The 13,165-nt window shown below is 36.0% G+C and overlaps 1 protein-coding gene across 5 annotated transcripts in view; it reads left to right on the top strand.

The window, feature by feature from the left end:
* CLSTN2 (calsyntenin 2) overlaps positions 1 to 13,165 on the top strand; it is a 461,620-nt gene that overhangs the window by 379,842 nt on the left and 68,613 nt on the right. For all 5 annotated transcript variants that reach the window (XM_075099250.1, XM_075099252.1, XM_075099254.1 and 2 more), the window contains 2 exons: positions 4,309 to 4,557; positions 5,146 to 5,267. In XM_075099250.1, the coding sequence (XP_074955351.1) occupies positions 4,309 to 4,557; positions 5,146 to 5,267 (371 nt within the window). The remainder of the gene's footprint in view (positions 1 to 4,308; positions 4,558 to 5,145; positions 5,268 to 13,165) is intronic.

Here is a 13,165-nt window from a genome sequence, read left to right as displayed (position 1 = left end):
GTAGCATTCTCATAAAATCTGAATATTTTCAACCTGAAAATTGCTTATTTAAGATTACAGAAACAAGCGTAATTTTAATCCTGTATCTTTATCCAACTGACTGGGTTCCTAAAGAAGCAGGAGAAAACCCTTCTGCCAATAGTATGCCACTTCATCATGTTAATGACATCAAAACTGAGAGTTTGAGCAAGGCTATGTGCCCCGTTGGGGACATGATTTCATACAATACTAGCATTTTAAGAAAAAAAACCCCATAGCTAAAGTCAAGTACTTTTGCCTCCTTTAAGAACTTGTATAGGCAGCAAAAGGAATATTGCTTTATGCCTGTTACAGACCTGAACTGCAAATGGCACAATTGTTCAGAGCAGATCATTATGTACAAAATCTAAACCACCAAATGATTACATTGACATAAAACATTAATAGCAACTCTAGCTGACAATATTACAATCTTAAGTGTAGGACCAAAAGTAGGCACCTTCCGCTGGTGTGAAATTCCTTAGTTGAGGAAGGTTGTGCAAAGTCTAAGGGGTTCAGTTCATAGAGTGTGGCTCAACTACCTTACCTGCTGACACTTAAGCAGTCAAAAAGAGAATTTCAAGTCTTACTCTTTTTCTTCTGAACAAACTAGATGTTTCCCAACACTAATCCAATCTTAATTCTTCGGCTGCCCCCTGTGTAGGCCTAAACTGATGAAAAGCAGAATGATCAAAGACATTTCAGCAGGTCTGTCAATGCCATCGTAGTAGTTGCAGGCAGTCTTTGAACAGGTGGACGGATGCATTGCCTAACATTACTCCTGAACTTCCAGTTTTTACTCAGCACATCCATGAAGGAACAGAATGTAAAGCTCTTAAAAAATAGATGGAATGTAAAAACTATACGTAAATCGGGAAAAATTCACACTGCTGAAAGAATTTTTTTTTGTCCAAGGGTTCCATATCTTCATAGAGAAGAACAGGTAGGGTAGAAAATTGTAATAGGACTTTGATAAAAAGGTTGTAAATGAAAAAGAACTTCACATTGGAATTACTTTTGGATTAGCTTACATGTTGGTATTTAGTATTTATTACCATTCTTAACGTAGAGAGAACTCTTATGAAAGCAGGTTAAATTATTTCTGGAAATCAGTTTTCTCCCAGAACTTACCTTATTGTATCTAATGGTTGGATGAATAAATTCCTTGAAGAGGAAGGAAACATGGATTTTTTTTTTGTCCTACCAGTAAAGCACTGTGCAGTTGCAGCGAGTGCAGAACTGAGCAATCGCAGACAAATACTCATCTGTGTCATATAAAATGCAAGATTCTCTCTCTATAATTAAGGACCCAGTTTATAAATCCTATGCTAATTTCTTCATTTATCTGTTTGAAATCTAGAGAATTCAGATGGTAAGGACAGTGCATTAAAATTCATTTTCTTATATGACTGATGGTTTAAGTCTGCCTTTCAATAACTCAATGATTTGTACTCACTTTGACGGTCAAGATGGTCAGTTTAAATGAATAAATTACTCTTCAGGCATTTTAAAATCAAGGACTTATTAGTGTTGTGCCTCAAAGCATTTGAGTAAATGTTTTTTCACCTTGTCATCCAACAACAGTAAGAAATAAAGAATGTATAAAAGGCACAATTTGGACTGCAAAAATACATCCAGAATAAATCTCACAGAAAAAAAAAAATCAGTTAAGGAGCCTAGAATATGGTGGAAAGATGACTGTGGTGCTGTCTTCTTTCCGTATAAATGTAGGTAGAATAGAAAATAATGAGATTGCTAATTCTCACATACGGCAGACGGGAAACTGAAAAAGTGAAATATGAAAACAGTGAATATCAGATTCAAGGCCATGCTTCAGGTAAGAGGGTAGATTCTGCCCTCTCTCCCATTATCCTGGGTTGTGTAGCTTTGCAGGAGGCTCAAATAAAGTTGTCGATCTGATTGAAAAGTAATACTTTGGGCTTGGTTTTATTTGGATGGTTAGCTTCTAGCTAAGCCAACAGTCTGGTCCAATTCAGCAAGCATCATCGGTATGTGCTTAACCTGGCACAAAGTTTGCAGTACAAATGTGAAGGGTGGGGAGTGGAGGTGGGGCCAGATCTGTAAATTGCTTGTGAAAACAAGCACTTTAATATGCAACAGGTACCTCAGGGGTCTCGGTCCAAAACTGTGCTTAATGCAGTGGCTCCTGCATTATTCTGGAAGCATTTTGGAATAAAAGGTCATTAGCGCTTGCATTTTGGAAGGGTGCTAATCCAGTAACATGGTAAGACTCTTCTGGGAACACCTCCAGTTACATCCTGTTGGTATTGCTCCAGGTCTGTGTATGTACATGGCTGAGCAGCTTGGGATGCTGCTTGGATTTATTAGGATCAAAACAGTATGATTTCTTCCATCTAAATCTCCCAAGCATGTAATCCAATAGTTGTTCTCAGGGCAGGATTAACACTTGCTAACAGGATGAGGCTCCAAAGTAACCCATGGATCTCCATAAAAAGATGGGCAGGTAGAGCTGTTGAACTTGGTACCAATTACCCAAATGCTCTTACATAGTCTGACCTTAAGTTGGGAAAATAAGGTAGCTTACTTAAGCACCTTGCTGAATCAGAGTTCAACAAGCAATATGAGAGACACATTTAGAAGTTCTTCCACAGAATCATTCTAGTGGGAAAAATAGAACTTTCCAATTTTTTATGGCCAGCGTAGATAGAGTGAGGAATGAAGCTTCTTTGAGCCCATAATTTATCTAATACAAATATTAAAAAGTATATTTCCTTTGATATACACCACGGTGCAAGCAATTTGTATTCATTCTGTAAGTTTAAAAAGTCACCACAAAAATTAATGCAAAAGGAAATTGGTTGAGAAAATTATTATTTTACTTGTGTCCTGTGCAAGTAATTTTATTTTTCAGTGGCTTGAATAAAGAAATAAAACAATAGAAAGTTTATCACAAATTGTGCCTGCCCATTGAACAAAGTGAGTTTGATGTATTCCTACTGATAATATCTGTGTATTAAGCAATGTAGTGTGTATTATCCGGAATTAGAATTTATAAAATAAATATACTTGTCACCGTGGTCAAATTCTAAACATGTAGGTGTTAGGCTTGATATTACCATCACTTCAGAATAACCTAATTTTACAGTAATAAATTTTGGAGAATTGTCTAAGAAGTTGAGTTACTGAATGGTATGAATGTTTTCATATCGTTAACATAATACTTTTAAAAAATCCATAGAATTTGATTTGACATTCTTGGCTTAAAATTCCACACTCCTGCAGAGAGTTGGGACCTTTTTCCTCTCCTTGGATGCTGATGGAGGGTAGGGTATCTTAATAGTTTGGGATATTTTATTCAGTTGTGGTTTGTTCACCATATTCTTACTTGACAAAATGTCAGGAATACAAAGATTTTGCTTTTTGCTCTGGCAAGCATGCTTTCTGCTAAATGTTATCTTTCACCAGCTAAGTAAGGGCACTGTATTTAAAAGCATCTGATAATTGTTAATCTGTAAGAAAACACAGAGCTGTAAATAATTGTGCTATTTATCAGATCTTGGCACCACAGTGTTTTCCATTTCTGTTTTGCATTTTCTTTTCAATTAGTTCTAATAAACAAACACTCTGTAGCCGGGGACAACTTTGCTAATGATTTACTTTTGGGTTGGTAGGGCGTGGCTAATCTGAATTGTGAGTACCGCTTAAAAGTCTTAGATCTGTCATTATACAAGAACACATGGAGTTGCAACCATCATGTATCTGGCAGATGCTGGCATTAAAGTGATATCAACTGTTTTAGGGTGAATACTCTGTATAAATTGACTTTCACACCAACCTTATTGTGAATATCCATGGCTTACTACTGAACATTAGGAGACTTGTCCTACATTCATCCCCACTGTACTGTGTTTTGCAACACATCATCCCCACATACAATATATCTCCATGCTGTCAGGGAGGGAAGATATAAAGCTTCCCAGCTAGATGTAGAGAATTTGGTTTTAGTCTTTGCAGTTCTTGAAATAACTGAAGAAATGTCATTAATGAATTTTAGAAAATAATAAGTTTCAAGAAAGATAACTTTAAAATGTCTTCTGTAGTTTTCTATGCAATACATTTAATATAGAGAACTCTTACAGGCTTACTGTGGTTGGTATTATATAATGCATATGTGATTTAACAGTGAAGCTAGTAGGGTAGTAAAAATAATCTCAGGTGTGTGAATCAGACCCCTGGCCTATATTAAATTAATCTTCACAGCTTTTTTGTTAGTCTTTCATCATGTTATTCATTATATATCGTTTGCAGGAGCTTCCTCCGGTGCCATTGATCTGTTACCATCTCCCAGTGCAACAGCTAACTGGACAGCTGGGCTTCTTATGGACAACAATGACATGATTTTTAAATTTGATGGAAAGCAAGGAGCCAAAATCCCAGATGGAATAGTCCCAAAGAATTTAACTGACCAATTCACCATCACTCTGTGGATGAAACATGGACCTAGTCCAGGATTAAGAGCTGAGAAAGAGACTATTCTCTGCAACTCTGACAAGACAGGTGAGTCTGTGTATGGAAAAAATGTTTGGCAAAGGGCATAACAAAGTTAGTAGAGTGCTACTATCTTTCCTCAGTTAATTTGGTCTGAAAAAATATGTTACAAAGCTGGGTTGGTGCCACTCTAAGCATCGCTGACTTGATAAGTTATTGAGGGACTGGTGTCTACTGAAGTTTCAAGCACTGGTTCTTTTCTTGGATAATCTCTGTGAACACATCTGTAGAAATTTATATTAATTAGTTGATAAAATAATTAAATTAGGTTTGATTTTTTTACTATTTGGATTGGGAAAACAGTTTTAATTCATTTAAACTAGTTAGATTAAATGTTGATTTGGATTTTTTTTTATTAGTTTGGACATAATACTTCCATAAATAAAATTAAATTGGCATAATTTGGGAAGATGCTTACCATACATGGCTTCCCTAAGAACCTTAATGATCCATGATATTGAGAGAAGTCAATTCTTTTGGAATTTTTCATTTGCTTGGGGTTTGTCTTTTAGGTGATTATTGCTTTCAAACACATTCACCTAAACAAAAGTGTTGATGATAGTTCAGATCACTGATCCTATTGGTCCCTCCTTTCAGAGATGAACCGACATCATTATGCCCTGTATGTGCACAACTGCCGATTAGTATTTCTGTTGCGCAAAGACTTTGATCAGGCTGACACTTTTCGTCCTGCAGAGTTCCACTGGAAACTGGATCAGGTACCTGTGATTTTCTCTTATCTGTAACCGATCCTTCTCTTCATTGCCTTTAGAAATCATAGAGAACAACCCAAATCCTAGCACAACTGCTTTGGGAAATCAGAAGTCCATTGCAATTATGTTGCAACTTGTAACTCTAAGGACTCTAGTTAGGATCCACATAAGGAGGGACGGATGAGTTACCTTGGTTGTATCATTTAATACAATATGTGGTGGGTTTTTTTAATTGAGTCATTTTAAACAGTAAGTAGAGGTGTATATCCTTTGGCAATGGATGGAGACATGACATTGCATATAGTTCCCTAAAAGTTTTCCATTTATCGTTAAAATAATCTACTTGGAAGTAGATTGGAAGTGGATGGAAGCACAGTGGAAGTGATGGAAACCTTTTCAAAAAAGAGTATGCTGACACAAGGAAAGGCATTTGTAATATATTGTAAAAGTAATCTGTAGACTTTTACTTTCATCTACTCTGCTGTATGCCATTTCTCCTTATTATGACGAGTATATCGCAAGGAAATTATTATTAAAAAGATAAGAGTTGCCTTTCACAGATTTATTAATTCTAAGCAGGATAAGAATCATTTGGATGAAATAAGACTTCAGAAAAGTAGTATTTTCTCAAAGCAAGTTTCTTCAAGTCTTTGAGTCCAAATTCTGATATTGAAGATGTAGATATAGGAATGATTACTTTCCTAGTTCACTTTCAAAATGCATACAAAAAGCTGATCTTTGTTATGATTATCAGATGAATGTGGTAAGAAACCATGTGATGATCAAAGCACTTGCTTTTCATTTCCATCAACAAGTTTGGAATCAGTTTCTGCTGTACTTGGTATGAAATCTTACAGTGTCTAGAAAGGGGTATATTTACATTAAATCATTTTGAAGATTACAAGTCATGAGTAATGGATGCCAACTCAGAGAATGCTGTTCTGAGTGCTGAAGGTGGATTTGTATTTCTCAACTGTGTACTAAACATCTAAATTAATGATAATACAAAGTTTATGTAAAGTATTTTGACTTTGAAAGTTGAGTGGAAACAGCTTCTCTTCTGTATCCATGCGAGTTCCTGTCACCAGATATCTGGGATTCTACTTAAATGTCAGCTGAAGGTGTGAGAAGTCTGCTCGTGCAACTTCCCTAGGTTTATTAATGTCAAACAAAATCTGTAGACTTGCCCAAGTTAATTTTTTTCCCTTGTTAGAGAAAAAAACAACACTTGCACTTAACTAGTTAGATACACACAGTCTTAGCATGTTGTTTTGAAACAATGCACCCTCAAAATCATACAGATTTCCCAAATCAACAGACCATCCAGAAGTAGATTTTTCTGAGTTGAGAAACACTGCAAGGAAATAATACTGTTGAAATAGAAATACAAAGAGTATATGTTGTTCATCAATAACATGGATGCTAATCAAATTCCAGTGCAAAGCTAATCACACACAAAAATTTGTCTGATGTGAAAAAACAAGAGCTCAGGATACACTATCTTTTTTGTGATACAAGAAATAAAAAAATAATCTGAAAGATGTTAGCATTCATGTACTTTTCAGATTATTACATTTTTCCTGTCTATTTTTTAAAAGTATAAAAATGATGTGGAGAGAGTAGAGTAAGAATAGAGTAATTGTAGATGGCAATAGAGATGAAAAAGTTCTTTCACACAATCAAATACATTCCCTGTCAATGGAAAATTATCTTTGACAGTACACTTTTCCAGTATTTTGTCATGGCTAAGTTACAAGTGTTACACACAGATGTCATTTATTGAAAGGCCATTGATCCTTTAAGTAGAATCCCAAATATCTGGTGATAGGAACTCATTGTGATGTAAATCCTAGAGGAACCCAAAGATTTTAACTAGAGATGACTGAATAAGTCCTTGAGATATTCTGAGATTCAGTCGATTGTACTGTGAGTTATGTGTCTGGAGAGAAGATATTTTGTTGAATATCTCAGAAACAGCATATACTAAAGGCAGTCCAAAGTAGCATTTGACACATTAACTCTCTTCATTTCTACTCTTTGGTTCTAAACTGTTTATTTCATTGTCTGCCAATAATCTTTTGTGTAATCTAAAATATGCTCCCAAATTGTAGCACTACAGAAAAGTTAAGCTGCAGTTGGGCACTGAAGGGAGCACCATCCTAAGTACTGTTGAAAACTCTTACATGATGGAAACTAGAGACACAAAAGATTTTTTAGGTTACATTATTCCCTTTCATTCAGCTGCTGACAATTGATTTCCATAGTATATTTTCTACTGCTTTTTCTAGCTGAAAAAGAACGTAAGTTTAAAGTATAAATTTTTATGGGTCATGTGACCAGACTTCCATGATGATTCATGGTGATACTGTTTTAAGTTTTGTCACGAAGGGGCCTGGTAAAGATTGCTTCTTTACCTCTTCTTCAGTGCTCCATCTGGCCTATATGGTTGAGTAAATTAAAAGAATCTGAAAATAACACATAAGTGAATAATGGGCTGGTAAGGAACTTGCATGGTTTTGAAGAAAAGGCAGTAAGAAATTTTCACTTCAAAGTAGTAAAATTACACCAGCTTCTAACTATCTACCAAGCATGGCCTACCTTAGAAAGCACAGGGTATTTTAAAACCACAGCAAAAAGAAAGTTAACATCCCACTACAAACTCCTCTGGATCTTGATATGAAAAGAAGCTAGGGCTAGATTTTCAAAAGTATGTTGAGTGCTCTAGACACTTCTGAAAATCCCACCAGGTAATTATTTGCATATTTAGATACTGAAATACCTCTGGAAATCTCACCTTCAGAAGTGTTCATTCTGTAGTGGTAAATCCTCAGATTCCTTGGTTTTTTAAGAAAAGCACAGGAATTAAGATATATCTAACTGTTGTATAGTTTCTCGCCATCTACACTGCAGTGTGATACAGAATGCTGTAGATGGCATTGCATATATGAGTCTGGAAGGCAGTTCAAGTGTTGGTACCAAGCAGAGCCATTGCAGAGTAAAATGTGACAAAGTACTTTATTGCTGGGCTCGTGTTATGATTGCGATGGCAATACCTAGCTTGTTTTTGCTGAGAGGAATCTGGTGACCTTGGCATACAGAGAAGCATAAACTAGTGAAATCATTTATCATTCTTACTGCAGAGTAGTAAAATTTATTATATCAGCTGCTTTGGACTCTACCTAGACCACAAGACTACTCTTTCTTTCAAGGCACTGAATGTGAGCTTATTCCAAATTTAATTCAGTTCTCTAAATCTCGCTTCTGAGGTGGGTGGCTGTGGCACATATCTTAGCTGCAGCCTCCATTCTTGGCTGAATACAAGGAGTCATGTAACGTTTTGTATAGCTACACCTGAGTAGTGCATCTGAAGCCTTGCGATACAATGCAGCCATCATAACTGTCATGCATAGCAAGCGTCTGAAACCCCCACATAGTAGTGGCTGCCAAGTTAGCTCTAGGAAGATTGAGTCTTTTAGTTCATAGACCTAAGGATTTATTTTCAGTATGGCTTTCAGTGTATTTATCTCTATTGTTACATTAAAATTAATGGATTTTGCTACGCTAGTTTTTTGCTTATTGTGCTGAGGATGCATGACCTGAGAGTGCCATAACCCTGGGCATATGTATCTTTAGTATTGAACTGCTAACACCTGAGATGACTATGTCTGCAAAAGTCAGAGGCAACATACTTTAAACTGAAGGTATCCATGTTACTTACTAGAAACAAAAGAAAAAAAAGGATGTTGATAGTTTGGGTTTTTTCCCCACTTCCATCCTTTTGGAAATTAACCGTCTTAGTTGTGAGAGAATCCATTAGCAGTAATCTGGAAGGAAAGGTATGGAAAGAACCACGCTAAAGAAAATCCCTGTCAAGTCTCTAATGCATGCTGGGTAATGAAAACTGCATGTTTTTCCTAAACAACTGCAATAGCTGCCCAATTAGAGGTGGGTCCTTCCTTTTACTTATTCCAATTTGCTTGGAAGTGCAGGTGTTTCCTTTGTTTCAGAATCATGACCTTTTTTTCTGAATTTCCCATGCAAAGGCTTAAATTGAGTATTATAATGTGTTTGCCAACTTTTGTATAATTTACTTTCTCATACTTAACTATAAGACACTCTTTAAACCTGAGCTCCTCTTACAAAAATGTTTGTCACCATCATCCAGTTGTCTCAGATGGGTAGGAACATAGATGAGGTTTTAAGTGAAAGCTTTAGGCAGCCAAATATAAATTCAGGCCATCTAAAAATAACATATGAAATATAAAAACTGTTTGTTTGTTTTTCTTAGAAAGCTATGATTTATGTTAGGGTTCCCTTCTATTGGGTTGCTTGTACGCCTGTACGCTCATCTTACGGACCTGTGACCGCTTTTAAGAAAATGATCAGATTGTACATCCTCCTCTTGCACACAGGGAATAACTGCGTGTGGGATGGGTGCGGTAGGGGCCTGAGCTTTTTGAGCTCCATACGGCACAAAAGTGCCCTTGGAGATTTGGGAGTTGGTGAACTTCTTATCTTACATCTCTAATCACACTTCCCTCCAGCCAGTGGTTCTACATCCAGCCTTGTCAAATTCCTTGATGCAAGTATACCAGAACTGCAAGAGAGATCAGTTTATAATGAGTTGATGTGTATTAGAAATGAAGTTCTGTTGAAATCAGTGGGAAAATGTTAACTGGTTTTTAACAAGGGCAGAATTTCACCCTAGAGGTATAAAAAAGAAAAATCAAAACCAAGTCTTCTCACTTCTTTTTCTTTCAATGCAAAGATATTTCCAAAATCACTTCAGGAAACCCCATTAGCAACAATGTTTTAGCTGGTGCCCCTTCCTCTCATTGCCTTCTGCAGGAAAAACCTTTTTTGATCCTTGAGTTTCTGCTATAAGAAGTGACAATTCTTGTGTATTCCCCATTTCTGGTTGATATACTGAGAGCGCTCTCCCTCAATTTCTGTCCATTTTAACTGTTGTTTTCTATAGCCCACACAGAACCAAATCAAAATTATAGTTTGAGTAATGAACCTAGAGATTCAAGCCTTTGGTTAGAGTGGAAAACATAACATTAAATATGCACAGTGTATTTCGCACTCTGTTCATCATGGATATTACATTTCTTATACTAATCTTGAGGATAGTCAAGCCAAGAGTTATTTTTCTTTCCCCTAAATCAACAGAATAGGAACACTTTTTTGAGTGCAAGAAGGGATCTTAGCCAGGGATGAACATTTTTTTCATGTACTTGTTTTTATTCATGATGGGAAATTATTTTCTGTTACCCATGTTATCATCCTGAAAATAGTCTTCCAGCCAACAGGCAAAATTGGTATTGATCCCCTTAAAAAACATTCACTGCATGATCTGGAGTTGTCCTCAGTCAGCAAAAAATAGATAAGCATACAGAAAGTTATTGTTTCTTTTCTAAGATGAGATAAATTGCTTTGAATAATCCAAAATAAGCCTGCAGTGCTTTTCATTGTGGAAGAGCCCCAAACAATTACTTTCATAATAGGAACTAGAGAAAGAGGTATAGATAAATCTGAATATGATGCATTCTATCTCTGTGTGTACACATAGATGATGAAGGATCAAGGCAAGGCCTCCCTTTGCATTTAACCACTTCACTGACCACACACAGTAGGGTCTATCTATCTGTAGAGAGCAGTCTTGTCCAGTCAAGGCCTTGATTCCCATTTACTTTTTAAAATAAGTTGTTGTACAACAACATGATAGAGCAGGAACTGTTTTTGAAGAAACGTATGTTAGATGATAAGAGGGCAAAATGAAAATGGATTAACTACATTTTCACAGTTAAATTAGCAATTTCCATTAAATTACAGAATTTATGAGTGAAAGTTGTTCTTATATGCTAGATATTTAGAAATTTATTAGTTTTTTGCATCTAGTCTTGAGAAGACAATCATTCACATTATGAAAGCCCTAGTGGCTTCCTTCTTGAGAGGCTCAGAGAGAAAGAAAATGAGTGAATATTTATTGAAAGTAAGTAGTATTCTCAGTCCTACAGGGTTTTGGATACAGGAAGGAGATATTGTGCAAGCTTTCATCATCTCTATGCACTGAGTTTCACCTCTAGATAAAAGACCTCAGGCTTCTCAGTCCCATGCTTTCCAAAATATTGCCCTATTGAACATTAACTTTTTTTTTTTATGATTTAGTTGTTCATTTTTTCTGGAAGCTCAAAAAAGATTCTTATGCCTTTAATCCCTTATTTTATGAATTACACAGACCTGCGCTGCTCTATGTATGCATCTTGAATAAAACTACAGAAAGAAGTTAGGTGTTTTCCTACAAAGCCATTAAAAGATAAATGATAAATTAATCATGCTAGTCCTGCAACACAGATGAAATAATTCCAGGACTTAAAAAGTCTTTGCAGCATCTACAGCACCCCATGTGCCTTACATTATAGCCATGTCTGTTCTGACACAGTTTATTTACCAGTTTCCATTTTTAAATGCTATTTTGATAAATTTTTATGCAGGGTCTTGCTTCAGAACAGCTTTTGCTAGCACAAGGATGAGTCAGAAGTGCTGATAAATGCTGAAAATATTCTTTGAGACTCCAAATGAAAGAAGCTTGTTTAATATATATGTTTTATGCAATTGCAATATCACTGCTAATAACAAAATCCTGACAAACAAATCACAGTGGCTGCCAAGAACTTGCCTTATGACATACAAAATTTCCTTTGGGCCAGCTCTGAAGTATTCCCTACAAATTGGCCTAGTTTTGTGCATTACTGATTTCTGCAGTCCAGCCCAGTGTGAAATGCAGTGACTGCTATGTTCTTCTGTAAAACTTCGATGACCCTTGAAGAGAAACTGAGCTGCCTGCAGAAAATATTTTCTGATTTATCTATTTGCATTTACTGGAAATTATTTGGACATGTTTCTGTGTATTTGTATTCTGCATTTTGCAGTTTTCTCATTTTTCTGACTGTGACAGTTTTATTATAAGGGTATAGAATTTTCAAACCTGTTCATGCTGGCCTACTGTTCCCAAAGACTTAAGACCAACTAGGTTGACTCTTCTTGAAATGACACCTATTAAGGCACCTACCTGAAGTCTTTAAGCTCTTACTTACATGAAATACTGTTATTCACATATGTAGTTGTGCCCATTACCTAGGGAAGTTCCAACTTCCAACAGTTAGAACTGTTGCAACCAGCAAGCCCTTTAGATGCTGAGACACCCATTTTTTCGATTACATCAAAGAAGAGGGGAAAAAATAGGAAAGAAATTCTGCATGGAATGAAAAAGAATTTAAAACTGCCTATAGCACCATTAAATAATGAGAAATATTTGGGAAGGCCCCAAATCAATTTAATTTCTTACATAAAGAATATCTCAGTATGGAGTTATTAATAAGCCTAAATAAGCTGGATTAAAGTGTCTGCAAACTTGCCTTGTTTCTACATTACTCTGGGGACTCCAGAAATATAAAGCCTAGAACAGAAATTCCCAATCAAGCTATGCATCTGAAGGTGAATAGTCTTTTTTTTTTTCTTATTTATTGGCTATTTTTAGTATATATATTTTACACTGTCCATGATTTATCAGTTGTGACACCAGAGTTTGTACAAAATATGCACAAACTGTTTTGAAAATGTTACTTGGGCAATTTCCTAGGCCTCTATGGTGTTAATCTTTCAAGAAAAGTGGGTTGGCTTTGGAGCATTCAGGCAATGTTTGAAATATTTCACAAAGGTAGGACTGACACCTTTATCCTTCCAAATGCAGGTTAGGACGTAAATAGAGTGTGTTATCAATAAACATAAATTCATTTATCTATAAGCTGTTTATTCCAGCCTTGCACCATGGTTTCTGGATGTCTGCAGTTCAGGAAGAAAGTATAGTTTTGTTTTTCCATTGATTGACTTTCCACATC

Source organism: Phalacrocorax aristotelis, chromosome 7 (assembly GCF_949628215.1).
Source record: "Phalacrocorax aristotelis chromosome 7, bGulAri2.1, whole genome shotgun sequence".
Taxonomy (NCBI): domain Eukaryota; kingdom Metazoa; phylum Chordata; class Aves; order Suliformes; family Phalacrocoracidae; genus Phalacrocorax; species Phalacrocorax aristotelis.
This window is presented reverse-complemented; position numbering and strand designations above follow the sequence as displayed.